Raw genomic sequence first — 17,980 nt, forward strand, 5'->3', positions numbered from 1 at the left:
AAAACCGAAGCACAAGGTAACAGAGACCGAGGTAATGAGAAGGAGAAAGTCAGTCAATACAGCTTTATTTCGGTATAAAAACAACAACACAATGTATGAATACAATCGTAATGATATGAAAAAGAATTATAAAATGGAAACAATTCATACCTCCGACATCTTAAAGATTAAGCACCACGATTCCAATTAAAAGTAAGCCAACTAGCAATTTAAAACAATAACATTGTAATAATTGAGAAAAAAGTATAAAATACATACAGTTAGTGCATCTGACATTTGATAGAAATTTAAGCCACAACTCTATTTGAAATAAGCCACTAAGGCGTTTGGAACAACAAGGAAAGCATTGCTCGCAGCCTTAAAAAATGAGTCCAATATCCTCAATTCTAGTTCAGCACTCACAGTCTTGGCAACCAGGCCCTGTGAATATATCGTGCTGTTGCACAGGCAGCACAAGGACTTGGGACTGGCCCAGATACAGCACTGCTACATCCAAGTGGCAGATCCCAGCTGCATTTATCTCAAATACCTATGCCTAAGAATCAGGATTTTATGACAAATCAACAAAAAGTGTGTCACGGTTTCTCTTGCTGCCCCACACATCGGGCACACTGTTAGGTAAGAATTTGTAGAGTTCAACTAGTGTGCGACTTCTCCTGGTATTATGTAACCCACCTTTTAATATAGGCCTGTACTACACAAGTTGGTATTATATGATATGGAATTTATAACGTTGCCTATACACAAGTGTTTCGAGTGACTGAGCAACCAGGCTCATCTTAAAAGGGGTAAGGAACTGTTGTTCTCCAGCATGGGGTAAGGAACTGTTGTTCTCCAGCATGGGTCTGGCATGGATTCACATGCTCATGAATATTCCCCGTCGTCAGGCTGGGAATCCTCGGTAAAGAAAAAATCAGTATCAATTTCGTTTCTGATCTGTCTTTCGTAGTAGTAACCAATCACTGATCTCTGCGTCATACTGACCACAGCCAATGACTGCCATCTCCCTAAGCCCCGCCTCTGACAGCCATCCTCAGATTTGGTAGCACGCAAAGTGGCGGTATGACCAAGTAAAGAGCCGCAGAGGGGTAGGCGGGAGGGTTCGCATGTGAATCCATGCCAGACCCATGCTGGAGAACAGTTACAGGTAAGTAACTTGTTCCTTCTCCAGCATGGGGTCTGGCATGGATTCACATGCTCATGAATATAAGAATACATAGCAGTACACACATGCACAACCACGGGAGGTGACAACAGGCTGAACATTAATCAATACAACAACTCAACATTAAGCGTCTCTTACCTCCTCACCAGGCTCACCTTAAGCGAACAGGTTGCGCAGCACTGCCTGGCCGACCCTGCACTCCTCCTGGAATCCCGATCGACGCAGTAGAATCTCGTGAAGGTGTGCGTCGACCTCCATGTAGCAGCCCTGCAGATGTCCAGCAGGGGCACACCAGATAGGAACACCATAGTAGCAGCGATCGCTCTGGTCGAATGGGCTCTCGGACGGCCTGGCAGCGGTCGGTTAGCCAACCAGTGGCAGTGCGCGATGCAGCCGGAGAGCCATCTGGAAATAGAAGACTTCGAGAGAGCCTGCCCTTGATTCACAGGTCCAAAGTTCACAAACAGCTGTGATGTCCTCCGAAAACTCTTTGTGCGGTCCACGTAGAACTTCAGCGCTCTAGCCAAATCCAGCGAGTGCAAAGTCCTCTCGGCCGGCGACGAAGGAGACTGAAAGAAAACAGGTAACACCAGGGGCTCGTTAAGATGGAAATCCGACGGCACCTTGGGCATAAAGGAGGGGTGCGTCCTAAGCACCACCCTCGAGGCATGGAAAGTCAAGTACGGCGCTTTGCAGGATAGGGCCTGGATCTCTCCCACTCGTCGTGCGGAGGTAATGGCCACCTGGAATGCAGTCTTCCACGACACAAACTTCATCGGTGCGGAGTGCATCGGCTCGAATGGGGGCCCCATGAGCCTAGTTAGCACCACGTTAAGTTCCCACGCTGGGGCCTGGGCCTTCACCGGCGGGAACGACCGGAACAGTCCTTTCATAAACTCTTTCACCAGTTGATGGGACCACATGGACGTCCGTCCTGTGGTTCTGGTATATCTGGAGATCGCCGCCAGATGAATCTTAATGGAGGCATGGGCTAGCCCAGCCTTTGCCAGCGATAGCAGGTACGGCAGCACCTGAGGGGCCGTAATCCGTAGGGGGTTGATCTTCTGTGCTCGGCACCAGATAGAGAACCTCTTCCACTTGTGACCGTAGCATTTGAGAGTCCAGGACGCCCTGGCCTTTGCAAGAACCTCTCTGCAGTCGGCCGGTATATCGTACCCTCCAAACTCTAGCGCTGCAGGAGCCAAGCCTGCAGGTTCAGCGACGCCGGGTCGTGGTGGAAGATGGCGCCTCCTTCTCTGGAGAGGAGGTCCACGTCCGCCGACAGCTTGATGGATGGGGACGTTGACAAGTCCAGAAGGTCCGGGAACCAGATCTGCCTCGGCCACGCCGGTGCGACGAGGATCATCCTGCACCGGGACCTCTTGAGCTGGTTGATGAGTCGAAGCAGCAACAGCAACGGAGGGAACGCATACAGGTATAGGCCGTCCCAGGGGAACGAGAACGCATCGCCCATGCTTCTCGGCTGGGGAAACCTGCTGGCAAACCTCTGGCACTTCGAGTTCGTCGCTGTTGCGAACAGGTCGATTTGGGGTTTGCCCCATCGTCGGAAGAGTTGATCCACCTGATCCTGGCGCAGCTCCCACTCGTGACACACGCGCAGCTCCCTGCTGAGCGAGTCGGCGATGGTGTTTCTTTCTCCTGCCAGGTGGAAGGGAACCAGGAACATCCCCTGGGCGACCGCCCAGTGCCACAGATCCTGTGCCTCCTTTGATAGGGCTGGGGATCTGGTACCTCCCTGCTTCCGTATGTAAAACATTGTTGTGGTGTTGTCCGTGAAGATCCGCACCACCTTGCCCTTGAGCGACGGGAGGAACGATTGGAGAGCCCAGAACACGGCTCGGAGTTCCAGGATGTTGATGTGCAGGAGCTTCTCCGGGAGCCAGAGGCCTCTTGCGTGGAGATCTCCGGTGTGGGCGCCCCAACCTTCCAGGGAAGCGTCCGTCATCACCGTCTCCTGGTACGCCGGCGTCTGAAAGTCCTTGCCCGCGATGAGGTGCGCTCGAACGCCCCACCACTGAATCGCCCGCCGGAACACCTCGTTGAGGGGGACCCTGTCTTCGAAGGTGCCCGTCGCCTGCATACAACTGGCGTCGAGAAATTCTTGAAGAGGGCGCATCCGTAGTCTGCAGAGGCGCACCAGGTAGATGCAAGAGGACATCATCTCCAGGAGGGACTTGATGGACCTCGCCCTGGCCACGTCCGTGGCTAGCAGGCGCTACACTTTGCCCAGAATCGTCTTCATCCGTTCTTCCAACGGTGCCGCCAGACGTCTCACTGTATCGAGCTTCGCTCCCAGAAACAGGGCCACCTGCGACGGCACCAGGTGGGACTTTGGGTAATTTATGGCGAATCTCAGGTCTGTGAGTAGCTGGACTATCCTCGCAGTGTGTTCGACGGCGAGTTCCCTCGTCCTTGAGCGGATGAGCCAGTCGTCCAGGTAGGGGTAGACGTGAATCCCCCTGCAGGCGCAGCCGTGCCGCCACAGGTGCTAGGCACTTGGTAAAGACCCTGGGGGCCGACTTCAATCCGAACGGCAGTGCTCTGAATTGGTAGTGGCGTCCCTGGACGACGAACCTGAGGAACTTTCGGTGACTTCTGAGGATGGGAACGTGGAAGTATGCATCCTCTAGGTCCAGCGACGATAGGAAGTCGCCTTCCTCCAGCTGTCCCAGCACGTGCTGGAGGGTGACCATCCTGAACTTTTGTGACCTGATGTATTTGTTCAAACGACGAAGGTCCAGGATGGGGCGCCAGCCGCCCGTCTTCTTCCTGACGAGGAAGTACCTTGAGTACACCAGAGAGCCTCTTCGGGACGGGCTCGATGGCGCCTTTCCTGAGCATCGCCCTTACTTCCAACAGCAGTTGTGGGACGTGATTTTCCTTCCTGGCCACAGGTGGAATGTGAGGGCACTTCTTCAGGAATTCGGTAGAGTGTCCTCTTGCCAGGGTATCCAGCACCCAACGATCGGTGGAGATGGACTTCCACACGCCGACGAACTTCGTCAGCCGGCCTCCCACCGGGGTGCTTCGGTGGGGGCCCGAGGCCACGGCCGGTTCAGTCCTGCTTGGAGGTGGTGGCCTTGCCGCCCTGGCCACCTTGCCGACGGCGGCGAGGCGCTCCCTGCTTGCCGCGACCCCTGTAGGCCTCCTGAGACGAGGAGCGTGCCGCCTGGCGGTAGGACGACAAGCCACCGCTGGATCCCTTGGAGGCCCCCTGTCTGCCTCTGGAGCACCGAAAGGGCCGTCATTGCTGAAGGGCTCCTAGGGCATGGACCGTCTCCGTGTCCGTCTTTATGGCTTGGAGGGAATTGTCCACCGCCTTCCCGAACACGTTGCTGCCGTCGAACGGCATGTCCAACACCCTGGTCTGGACGTCCTGACGGAAGTCGGTCGTCCAGAGCCAACCCTGTCGTTGTAGGCAAACTCCGTTGCCCAACTGGCGTAACCCGGTATCGGCAATATCGGTTGCCACCGTTATGGCATGGTCCGACGCCACCTCGCCTTCTTGAAGTATTTCCAGGGCCTCGGACCTCTTGTCGTCCGGTAGGAAGTCCAATATGGGGGCCAGCTTAAACCAGAGCTCCCTGTCGTAACGGGCCACGATCGCCAGGGCGTTGGCCGCTTTGATCGTCGTCGCCGCTGACGACGAAATGACCCGTCGCCCCATGGCGTCCAACTTATTTCCCTCGCCGTCCGGAGGGGAATTCGACGTTGAGGCTCCTGACCCCGCCGCTTTCTTCTTCGCCGCCGCCGAGACGACTGAGTCTGGCGTTGGCTGGGCCCTGAGGCACAGGGGAGCGGTCTCGGGGACCCGGTACTTCTTCTCGTACCGGTCCAGTTTGGCTGGTGCCGTGGAGGGGTTCTTGAGTACCGACAGGCCCTCCTCCCAGATGTCATCGATTAGAGGCACCGCGATGACAGTCTTCCTCTTGGCCTCCCGGCGCTGATAGAGGAAACCTTCCTTTTTCTGCTCCTCCGGGCAGAGCTGGAACAATTCGGACGCCCTGGCGATCATGGCGTGGAAAGAGCCAATCTCGTCTGGCGGAGAGGCCCGTGCGACGGGAGACCCGTTCCGTCGTCGTCGCCCTCAGAACCCGTCGTCGAGCCCACCGCACCGTCATCTCCCGACTCGTGGGAGGATGAGGAGGGAACTGTAGGCCTTATGGGGGCGAGTGGAGGAGAGGGTTGGGTCCTCTGTCGTTTGTTCTGAGGACTTCCCGACGGGCCAGGTTGCGGGTCCTCCGGCCTGGGCCGTGGTAATCTCGTCCTTATCTCAGAGCATAAGGACTGGATCGCAGACAAAATGGCCGCCGAGCTATCCTGAGGCCTAGGTTCCGGCTGCGCCGGAAGGGAAGGCTGCTCTTCCTGGTCATCGTCGTCTTCCTCGGTTATCTCCCGAGGATCTTCCTTACGGGATCGAACCTTCTCGAATTGGACTTCGAGATTCCTCACGGCCTCAGTCAGTTCCTCCTCCGAGGCGGACTCCGAGCTCGAGGAGGCTACCGTGCCCCCCCTCGCTTCTTCCATCATGGTGGCCGCGACAATGGGCTGAAAAGAGGATTCCCTCCTTGGCGGCAGGGAAACTCTAGTCCCGGAGGCAGTCTCCGCTGGCGGGGTCCTATGCCGGCTTGGCCAGAGTCACCGCGATCGCCTCGATAGAGGCCTTTGCCTGCTGGGTAGAGGCCTTCACCACCTTAGGTGCGTCCCGGGCCTTCTCCTTAGGGGGAGGGGCGACGCCTCGCTCCCCCTCTCCCGAGATCGGACGGGGCTTCTCCCGAAGCTTACCCGGGGTCTCGGACTTCCTCTTCCCCGAACCGGAGCGCTGGCTCGTGGTTGACGGTGCCGGGTAAGGCGCGCCCTGCCTGGCGACCGAAGAGCCCGACCTTTCGGCGCTCCCGGAGCCAGCGGACTCCCGGCGCTTGGCCTGGTGTTGGGCCCCTGTCGCCGGGGCGCCCGCACAGGACTTAGAAGCCCGCTCGGATCCTTTCTTCTTCTTCTCACCCGTTGAGCCCTTCTCCAACCAGCTGGCGAGACGGGATCGACGGTCCCTCATGGTCCGCTCCGACAAGTTCTTAAAGAACTGGCAGTCCTTCTCTACATGAGTCTTGTCCCCATGAAGACAGTAGAGGCATCGCAAATGTTCGTCCTCCTTAAACACATTCTGCAGCCCGCATCCAGGGCAGCTGCGAAACAGCTTGGGTCCGGGTGACGAACTTGCGTCCTGGGCCATCTCGAAGTAGACCACAAATCTTCTGGAATCCTCCAAAAGGTTGATTCGACAAAATCTTCACCCTTGAGGGGCGTAGGAAAATCCTGCAACGGGTACCCATTAACGGGAGTAGAAACGGTGGAGCTTGAGGCTCGATTAACCAAAAAATGTGAAAATTCACCTGAAAAAGCACGAAAACGCAGCAAAAGCTCGAGAGCTAAGCACGAGGACTCCCAACACTTGAACATGCGGTAACAATCTGAAGATGGCTGCCAGAGGCGGGGCTTAGGGAGATGGCAGTCATTCGCTGTGGTCAGTATGACGCAGAGATCAGTGATTGGTTACTACTACGAAAGACAGATCAGAAATGAAACTGATACTGATTTTTTCTTTACTGAGGATTCCCAGCCTGACGATGGGGAATATTCATGTGAATCCATGCCAGACCCCATGCTGGCGAATGGCTTATCTTAAGAGGGGTAATGGGAGCTGTACAATTAAATCAGTAAATACAGGTATCCAAGTAAACTCTTGCACACTTAAAGTTATAGTTTAAATATTTATTTATATATACACACAAGGATAATTCGACAATCTTTAAAAAGCAGCAACTTATAGAAACTTTAATCCCAAAGTTAGGATTCAATTAGAGCAATAAAGTAATTGAGATACCTTTCTTATGCTGAACATATTCCAGCACATGGAGGGACGTCATTTGAGGTCAGTATAAGCACTTATTTGTGATCACCATTACAATATTGAGTTTCAAGGAGGGAAAAGTTAAGTCAGATCAGAGCATACTTTGTAAGTAGTCAAACAGTTAGATTCTCCCAGGGGTATGCAGGCAGTCTTTTATCCCAGCAATAATAGTGTTCAACTATTAAAACCTGTAAGGGAACAAGCACTGCCAACGCCAATAGGTTCAGAAGAGGGCCTTTAGGGAGCCAGGACAGCCAAAGTAATGGGGCCAGTACAAAGTTCTGATGCACTCTTCTTAGAACAATGTTTTAAAATAGTCATTAGTTTAGGGGCGGGGGGGGCGCTTGAGAGCCCGACCAAGATGGCAGCAGTGTGATCGAGCACCTGTGACGGGAGGTAAACTAACAATAAAAAAAGACCACACTGCCTGCGCGGATTGTGAATCCTCAGCGATATACAGCAAGACTGTGATGTCAGGAATGGCAGCCGTACGTTTCCTTCTGAAATACAGGTCGGAGAGGCTGGTGGACACTGCTGCGATATGTCGGCCTGCACATCCTGAGATGAGAGTGATTCTCCCGATTGCGATGTAGGGACAGGGACTGACCGAACTCAGTAACTATTGAACGCACCGAGACAAGAGCATCTCCCAATGCCAGCAGCGCAGGACCAATGAACACTACTATACAGCGGGCCACCGACTGCAGTGGGGTTGAACGATCACAGCCTCTCAGTGCATCCTCCCGCAACCACCTGCAGCTCGGATGACGGCGAAAACGAGGGATGAGACAAAGAAAGTGGAAATGCCGACCAAGTGAATCATGCCTGCCTGCTGAATCAACCGCCAATTATCGTGTCTTGCACGCCTGTGTTACACCACTCGTCAGGAGGGCGACAATTATGCAGTGCTGGAGTGACCCACGTCGCAACGATGGACGGCGGTAAGTCTACCCGCCCCCACGACGATATACTGCACAACTGCCAATACAGACTACAGACCCTGACCTCACAAGACGGCCAAGATCAGGCTTATACCGCTGCATTGCGCAGGAGGACACACGCTCCCTATGCACCCCCACTGCGACTAGCCCTGGCTGCTTGATACAAACTTTCTGCAAACAACCCAGCTAATAAAAGGCAAAAGGAAAATCTCACAATGGCGGCATATGGGGACGCACCGGTCTCCGAGTAGACAGCCTGGTCACACAACAGTTAGGGGGTTTCCTGCTGAACACCAAAGACGGCAGCAATCAAGATCACCCGCAATATATGCCTCAGAAAGAGGGTGAACTGCCCATTCTGGACACTAACAATCAATATAAATAGGGGATCTATCCCTGTTCCAGAACATGCTGCAGACATACTAACCAACCCGTGGTGTGCTTGGCGAGCCTGAAAGACAGAAGGCACACACTGCTAAATCTAACAACGAATACTGGGCTACATCTTGTGACCTGAGGCCAACCTCAGTGCGCTGCAAACACCAGTCCCTATCGATCACCCACCCAGTGGGCATGGCAAAATCCACACTGGAGGGCAACATTAACGGAGACATCGACCTGAGCTTGGTAGAACTATTCCTGCACTGCTCTTCACGCCAACAACCCAAGATGTCCAAAACCAACTGCAAGCTATTCTCACAGAAATTACATTAGGGTTATTGGCCAAAGAATATAGGAGACAAATACCACAGTCCAGGAAATCAAACGTGATCTACATGATGTACAAACCCGCCTGAATGTACAAGCAGAACGCACTACGGACAATGAAAAACTTATCAGCGCACTAGAGGATGATAGTGCAGTGAACGATACGGAACATTTGATAAGAGGGGTCCAGCGCCTCGGGTCTAAAGTTGAGGAACAGGAAAATCGCTCTCGGCGCAACAACCTCTGCCTCGTCGGTTTACCCGAACAGGTAGAGGGATCAGACCTGGAAGAATATGCATATTACTTCTTCCAAGAACATCTACACGGTCAAGAAATAAAAGACCTATACGATCGAAAGAATACATAAAGCCCCTGTTCCAAGACCAGAAGCAGGCGAACGACCACGTTCCATCACCATGCGTCGTCCCAATTTCCAACATAAGGTGGCCATCTTGCGTGCCTACTGAACAGCAGGTAAACTTGAAAGGAAGTTATTCAGAAAGTATAGTATTTTCAAATCTATTTAACAGGGATGTTTCAGGTAAATGTGGGAAGTACAATCAGAGGTGAATCCTGCTCTTTGGATAGCAATAGGCAGACAACATAGGCAAGATTTAAAGTTGAACATAAATCACGTGGCAACATAGGCAAGATTTAAAGTTGAACATAAATCACGTGGCAACATAGGCAAGATTTAAAGTTGAACATAAATCACGTGGCATGATTCTTACCATTTCTACTGGAGAAATACTTCTTACAAGCTGCTGAAGTAGTGTAGCTTCACAGTATGGAAATTTCCGAATACACTCTCTAATAAACTTTTCTTGATAAATGGGAAAGCCATCAGTATCTCTGCCTTTAAGCATGCTATATGTAAAGAAAAATAATCGAATCAACAACAGAAACCAAAAACCTTAAAATGCAAAGCTAAACTGATATCACTCAGGTTTTAAGAACAGTAGTTTGTTGACTGTCTACAACCCAATCATAGGACTCACTCTGGGTTTGCAGCCTAACAGAACAGTTTATAAGCTGCCACTCGTGAAGCACCTCGTTAATGCATTGAATTTTGATGCTCTGGCAGATGTAATCCTCGTTTAATTCCTATATCCTTTGATGATCATTCTGCTTTGTGTTCTGCCATGTTCTGTGTCCCTATTCCTTTCACCTGCACTGGAATGTACAACTCCTTGAAAGTCTGAAGGCCCTATAAGATAGTATGAACTGAACTAGGGGGCATCTGCATAAATTGTTACAATTATCATAGGATGCTAGTGAAGGGAAGAACTCTTAGTATAAGCTTTAACTACTAAAGGAAATTTGGTAAAGTGGCAGAGCAGTCAGGCTGATCATAGGAGGAAGATGTGAGCTGTAGGTAAGCACACTGAACCCAGTTAGTACAGTAGTCCAAAGAAACATGTACACCAATACAGTTATATTAAAATATATTATATTTACACAAGGAATGCCTAAAAATACTTACATCACTTAACCAACACACATATGAATATTATAACACATTTTTCAAAGGTCACTTCTTAGTCGGTAGAAGCTTGAGGTACAATTGTTACCGAGTTTGACACCGACAGTTCTACTGTATTATTGGTACGACCGCGCACTCACGTTAAGACAAAGATATACATTAATTGTTAGTTAGAAAAACCACATGAGATTAAGTCTTTTAGGAAGGAAAAATGTTGGTTAGTCATACAATGGCAGAGCTTAAGGGTCTAGAGGTGTTTTCTTAGCAAACTAAATCTTTTAAAGTCCGATCCCTATCTCTATGCAAAAGTCTGTTTGGAGAGGGCTCAAAGCCTTACGAAGCAGCAGAACAGCAAAAGTTCCTGAGGATAATTTTACTTTCTAGGACAAGATGCTACAAATGTTAACTCAACGTTGAAGACCCAGTTAAAGGACTCACAAAAGGGACACAAGCCGACAGATTGGATCAGAGATAGGAGTGGACATCCTGGACACCTCTTCTCACACTCTTAACACTCTGGAGCCACTTCTTGTTTGAAGGTAAGCAATATCTTCACCCCACAGTATCTTAGGTTAGAAGAAATGTTTGTGGCTAGATTTCTCCTCTGTGCAGCATTCCTCAGTCTGGTGATGAAAGGAAGGGCTCTGAATGGGATGCCTCAGCAGCAGGCACTAGAGAACCCTTGCCACAGATTTCTTCATTTTCTCTGGTCAGTCTGCGGTTTTGGCGTCTTTTCTGCAGCACTAATAAAGGGCGGTTTTCGCTTGGTCAACCTTCGATTCCTGGAGTCCTGCACGGTGGTGAGGGGACTTGGATGAGTTTGATTGCGTCTGTGAGAGGCCGAGCTCCAGGTGAACCACCAAAGATGTTGCACTGCAAATGGGTTGGAGGTCTCCTGGTGTTCGCAGTCTGTAGCTCTGGAAAGGCACAGCACCTTGGGAGATGGCTCAAATTACAGTTAGTCTCACGGGTGGTTGGTCCCACCAGCCACAGGGAAGGAGTCGTCCTCTTCGGAGCTGCTCTGTCTAGTAGAAATCGGGGTCAGGACAGCAGTGGTCGCTTCAGGGTGATGCAAAGGGTCTGCAGGCGTCTTTGGTCATCTTCTTCTTTGCTAACTTCAGTTTCCAGTTGTGGACTTGCCTTTCACCTCAGGAACCTCACCTGTTATTCAGGTTCAGCACACACAATTCTGCAATCTCTTTCAGTAGTTTACAGAAAGGGGCGGGTGGCTGTCCAATCAGAACAGCCAGCCCCCCAGTGGGTACTGTGTTAGGTAAGATTTTCATAATGATAAACCTTCTTTCCCTGTGTCAACCCCCGAACATTTTGCTTTACTGATGGATTATTCTTCCTTATACCTCTGTGAGTGGGAACCTTTTTCCACACTCAGATAATCTTTTACTCTTTATGGGTGTAATGTTTAAGACTCTCCATAGTGCCTTTTAAAAGTTATCCTGTTGGACAACTTTTTGGAAATGGGTGCCTATTGTTGCTGGGTTGCCATAGGGGCTCCCCTTTTCACTTTCTCTGGCTAACCTTGTGAGAACTACAGTTCCCAAGGATAAAAAGGATCTTTGGATCCTTTGTAAATTTTTTTAGGTGAGACCCTTTATGTAACAACGACAAACTTACCTTTAATGGCTTGTGGCAGTGAACCTTTTAATTAATTTGGTGCACATTTACCGCTGTCTATTTGCACAACCCCAGTAAAGGCACCCATGGGTGCTCATGTTACCAAAATAGCCTGTCGTTCTTTTTTCACCATTTCAGCACTCCTGGTCCTTTATTGTTCTTTCTCCCGACAACCAGGGTGGGAAATTTTGTTAGCTTTATCTTCGGTGGGAATCCTTTGTATTCCCCGGCCAGGCTCCCGAGTGCCTGTGGAGGCAGGAAGCAAGAGAGGAGTCCAAAATTCTTCAGCCCTTTGTCTCCCAGCCTGACTGTGAATCCAGTTCAAACTAGAAGGATGGACTGCCAACAACCCCCCCACGCCCTCCCCCCACATCCCCCCACCAAGTTAGAATGTTGCATGGCTGTTTGATGGGCTGGGTCCCTGCACAAAAGTCTGATCCTGGAAGCTGAAGATGTAGTCGACCACTGGAACCAAAACCGAATAGGAAGATGAAGAAACCACAGCCGAGACGATTTCCAGAGACCAGAGAGCCTGCTGTAGTCCTTCATTCCAATCGATCTGGGGACTCCGAAAACAATGGCCCCTACCCAGAGCCTGGTGGGACCCACTAGACTCGAGAAGACCTGCATTTTGAGCCAGCCCACGTTGTGCTGTAACCTTGCAAGGCGGCAATACCCCAATACCTCGAGCCATCTGGCAGTGCACAGGCTTCCGAATTCCGAATCTTGCTGAAACTTCGTGGGCATTCTGCTGTATATCCAGAGGCACGATTCAGGTCTGGAAAGTTCCCTCATCGAGTGTTGGACCTTGCAAACAACGTGAATCCAACCAGCGATATTCTGTTTTCTTCTGTGCTCCTGAGACGGCGCAAAATCCCCAGAGCCGCATCCAGCCGCAAGGAAACTCTCGCCTGAAGCCTTCTACTGTGATCCCTGCTGCAAAAGTCCTTCCAAAGTCCTATCTTCCATCTTCTTGGCAAAGGAATCTATTGACCGGGTTTTTGGCTGCAGATCCTGAAGTCCTCCTGCTGCATCTCTTCTTCTGTGCTGAGGTTGACTGGGATATTTTACCTACCTTAAGCCTTTATGATTTCTGTATAGCTTTGGGGTGTTTTCTGTGATTGGGAGGCCCTCATCCAGTTCACCCAGGCCCACTGCAGAATCTGCCTAGGGTGTCTTCTCTGATGTCCCTGGACCCACAACTAACTTTTAAGTGAAATACTTACTTGTTTGAAAAGTCTTCCTCTGAAACTGACTTTGCCTGCAACTGAACCCGACGTCACCCTGCCTACAGCTCGCACCTAGACCACTAGAGACCCTCTACTGCCTCTGAGTGAACTCATGCTATAGAATAAGGGAAGGACTGGATAAGAAAAGGGTTCTGCCTTGAAAAGAATAACAAGTGTGCAAAAGTTACTTACTTGCAAAAGAAGTTGGTTGGTAACTAACTCAGAGTGCACAGTTACAAAAGTTCTAACTTGCCTTGAATGTGTGTTGCACTATCCTAAAAAGTATATATAAAGTTTGAGTTACTCACCTGTGAATTGGTTGTTCCTCTTCACCAAAAGCAATGCTGTTGGTTTCACTTTACTATTCCTGTTAGGATAAATGTAGGAGTGTCCCCAATTGGGTCTTGTTTCTCCCGACTTGCTGTTAGCATGTCCACAATAAGTCTGCCTAAGGTTATACTTAACTTTAAGTTGCTGATAGCTCCTTTAAAAGGTATATAGGTTTTACTTACCTCGAGTTAGCTGCGTGCCATCCTAAAACACGTTAGAGTTATATACTTCAATCTGTGTTGCACTGATCTGAAAAGCAACTGTAGTAGATCACAACATTCGGTTTTACCTGCCTAGAATAGTTGTGTGCCATTCCTGAAAACTATTCCTTTAGGTGTAGAGCGGACCTTGGATTGCCTGGAGCATCCAAAATTAGTGTAAAGAGTTCTTGCTTATCTTAGCCTGTGTTCCACTGAGCTGAAAAGCAGCAGTATTTGTATATTACACCAAAAAGGTCTTACGAACCTAGTATAACTGTGTGTTATCACAAACGTAGTAAAGGTATATACTGTTCCTTGAATCTGTTACACTATTCAGAAAAGTATATTTGAAAGTTGGTTGACTATGTGATTTCCTTGTTGAGTGTCACTGCATAACTGACAGGGTCTACTGCTCTTGTATTACTGAAAGTAATCAGAAAGTAATCTATGTCTATGGTCTTATACCCCCCTAGAAAAACTGTTAGGTGGTCTAAATAAGGCATGTGCTTTGAACCGATACACACCTCTGCCTCCCAGAACGGTAGAAGGGCTAAAAAAAAGAAAACATGAAAAAAGAAAGGAGTCACCACGTTAGAACATAGGTGACCCTATTGTGCACAACCGGGACTGTGAATACAGTCTGTTGTAAACATGACAATAGTTGAACGAACATGTCAATTTTTTTTTTTTTTTATTGTTGTATTATTAGTTTGCATAAAACCTTATACAACATATAACACAAAGGAAAAACACATTTATACCTTTCATACAACCAATACATAAGCATATAAGAATGCACTGATATATAAGATGGAGAAAAAGTTATCATACCATACAAAAAAAGAAATAGAGAAAGAAATTTCATCTAAAACATGTAAGACATCAGCATTTTACAAAATGCTTAAAAGATTCCTTCCCAGCCCTAAAATCAAATTACATAGAAGTTATATGCCTTGTTAATATCATTACCCGTTTTTACCCTATAGGTACCTACACAATTAATTCTTTATTTTTGGCTTCCAATTCCTCCGTTATATTTTGAAGCAATAAATTCAAAGCGAGAGTTAGGGAGATATTAACACCCCACATGCAGCGACTCCAGAACAGATTTTTCGACATTTCTAAATCCTCATCAAATCTATCAGTGAGGTATAGAGCTCGTTTCGACCCAAAATGGACACATGTTAAGACAAGGTGCTTGAGAGTTTCTAACATGTCAGTTTCTCCACAAAAACGACGTGTAAGGCTAGGTAAAATATAATTAAGCACCTTTTCTTTATGTATCCAATAATGAATTCTTTCTAGGGTCGGCATCTGGTTAAGTCTAAAACGCATAAATGTAGTTCTCGCCCTATAACAGGGGAATCTAAGTAAATAAAGGGGGATACATTCCCTTGCATGTACAAATTTAGCATATTCCTTATAGGTTGCATAGGACTCTATTTCATTGACTGTATCCACCCAATCCGCCTTGAATAATAGTCTCTTAACTAGGCCGGGTCGTTGCACCAAGTCGTCTAAACTAGAGCCTAAAATATATAACAGAGAATTAATTCTGTCGCTGAATCCCTTAATTGATTGGACTGACCCAGATGTAATCACCCTATTCAACAACTCATACAGGGTATTTATAAGAGGATCATTCATTTTTCTAAAAAAGGAAAGCTGTCTCCACAAATATCTGGCTTTGAGTGAGACTAGACATAGTTCGTGCCGGATAATGGCATTTGGGATTGCCATGGAAAGGCCCATTACTTCCTTCCATAATTTTCCCTGAACCACATTTAAATAGGAACTCATATCCTTGGTGCAAATATCCAGACCATATAAAAGAACCGGCTCACATTTAGCAAGGTAGAAACGTCTAATGGGTAGGAGCGAAAATTTACATACTCGAACCCTCAAAAATTTCATTTGAGTCTTTAATTTAGACGCTTTTTCTACAAGACTCAATTTCCACCTCTTTAGGCTAGAATTGTTAGAAAAATTATAGCCTAAGTATGTTATGGCCTGCACCTGTTCCACCAGATTGTCCCCCATCTTCCAGGCATAAGATTTGACAACTCTCTTCTTAGAGATTACAATCGTTCGAGATTTCGATGCATTGGGGGAAAGATTATTCATCATACCATATTGATAGAAAATATCCATCCTTCTACGAAGACCCCGTGGGGTACGATCAAAAAAAATGAAATCATCCGCAAAGGCCATCCACTCAATAACCAAACTTCCCATCCTAACGGGAGCGATGGAAGGACCCCGCCACATATCCTCCACATCGCTGACGTACAGGTTGAAGAGCGTGGGTGCAAGTGAACAGCCCTGCTTAACCCCCACCTCAGTCTCTATGGCATCAGAAAGGGAACCTTCGTAAGATAAGCGCACCCTGACAGAGGTATTTCTATGTAATAGAGCCAAGACTTGAACAGTCTTACGTGGAAAATTCATTGCTAACATTTTGGTCCACAGTCTATCTCTGATGACTCCGTCAAAAGCGTTCGAGAGGTCCAAGGATGCCATATAGACTTCGCCCATTTTAGTTTGATGGACTGTATCTCTTAAATGAGCCAAAATATTTCCGTTCGGGTCTGTTCCCAAACCTTCTCTAAAGCCAACCTGAAATTTACTGAAGCAGGCATTCCTTCTAGTAAATGTATTGATGTCCCTTAAAAGTAGAATGCCAAAGACCTTCCTAGCTGCATCTAAAAGGGCTATAGGTCTATAATTCTGGGGATTAAGAACGTCCCCTTTTTTAAATATAGGGACAATAATACTCTGGGCCCAGGTTTTAGGAATAGTATGGTATTTAAAAATATCATCAAATATAGGTTTGAGCAAATCCGCCCATATTCCAGGGGATGTCTTTATGACGAAGGGGGGAATGCCATCCGGGCCTGGTGCTCTAGAAGGTTTAAGTTTATTAATGGCCCATTTAATATCCTCTAAATCCCACCCACAGTCTTCCACCACGGGGGGGACCTAAATCCAAATCCTGTTCCCTTGTAAAGTCAACAGGTAAAGCAAACTTTTGCTTATAGAAGGCACTCCACACTTCTGCTTGGATCGGGCAGTCAAGTTTGTCTTTTGCAGGCATGAGCATAGAGTTAATAGTTGCCCAAAATTTAACATCTCTGCCCTTACAAAGATTATGCATCATCAATTGATGTGCTTCATGATATTGATCCATTCTCAGTGATTTGATCAGATTTTTGTGTTTCAATATAATTTTTTTCTTTCTAAGCTGTAATTCGAAAAAAGGAATGGGCCGTTTCTTCAAGGCTTTAATTTCACTGTATTTATTACGCTTGGAGGTTTGAATTCTGGAGTCACCCACCCTCATCCTAGGTTTTATGACCTCCCTATCACTGGTGCTACTAATTTTATAAACACATGACAATATAGTTTTATAGTAGAATCCCCCCGAATCGATGTCTTCACCTCTCGTAATATGAGGCAACCTTCTGGATAGGTTACCCAAAACCAGGTTATTGAATTTCGTAATTATTTTCTTATTCCATACAACCCTTCTCCCATTATTTCCAGCCTTTACACCACACAGCGTGGGATTAATATAATTACCCACATTGGGAATGGAAAGAGAAACATAAGGGAATATGATCACCCAATTCTACCTCCATAAGTATCAATTTTCCACAGGCTTGCTTCCAGCTATTTGAAACATAGAAAAAGTCGATTCTAGAATTATTACTTCCTCTTTTCCAAGTAAATTTCGGTAAATTCCACTCCCAGGCATGCTCTAAAAGATCCAAATCCCAATGATCAAGATAATTATCCCACCGTATGCCTCTTTTGATATGTGGAAGGAGCAATCTAGGAATCACCCCCCTTTCATTTAATGTGGAACCCTCAGCACCGGCCGAATTAAAATCCCCTCCCAAGATAATACGATTACCAAACCCTTTCTCGAACCATCCTCCCAGAATCGTATTGAGAGTATCTTCCACTTCATCAATAGCCACTTTTAACGGGTTCCAATAGAGATTCAACATGAGGATCGGCTCTACCCTATTCTCCGAAGTGAGAATAATACCCAAAAGCCAATCACTCCTAAAGATCACCTCCCCGTGAAACCCCAAATTACGATCAACGGCAATAATCAGACCACCACTAGGTCTGCCCAAAGGTCCACGCCATGCTAAAGAAGAAAAAGTATAAAAACCTTCTATGTATATATCAGACAGCATCATGGTTTCCTGAAAAAAATAAATACGGGGGTGCACATAATTATCCCTTTTATTCAAAAACGTGTTGAGGTGTGCTCCCCCGCATGAATTCCAGGAAATCACATCGATATTAGAGCTGTTAGGAACGCCCACTATCCTGTCTGAGTGTCTCCACGGTT

At 47.9% G+C, this 17,980-nt stretch overlaps 1 protein-coding gene across 2 annotated transcripts in view; it reads right to left on the bottom strand.

Annotated features, from left to right (window-relative positions):
* ANKMY2 (ankyrin repeat and MYND domain containing 2) overlaps window positions 1-17,980 on the bottom strand; it is a 422,909-nt gene that overhangs the window by 250,543 nt on the left and 154,386 nt on the right. For both annotated transcript variants that reach the window (XM_069648608.1, XM_069648609.1), the window contains one exon: window positions 9,475-9,610. In XM_069648608.1, the coding sequence (XP_069504709.1) occupies window positions 9,475-9,610 (136 nt within the window). The remainder of the gene's footprint in view (window positions 1-9,474; window positions 9,611-17,980) is intronic.

The sequence above is a fragment of the Ambystoma mexicanum genome, chromosome 2q (genome assembly GCF_040938575.1).
Source record: "Ambystoma mexicanum isolate Mex_15411 chromosome 2q, UKY_AmexF1_1, whole genome shotgun sequence".
Lineage (NCBI taxonomy): Eukaryota > Metazoa > Chordata > Amphibia > Caudata > Ambystomatidae > Ambystoma > Ambystoma mexicanum.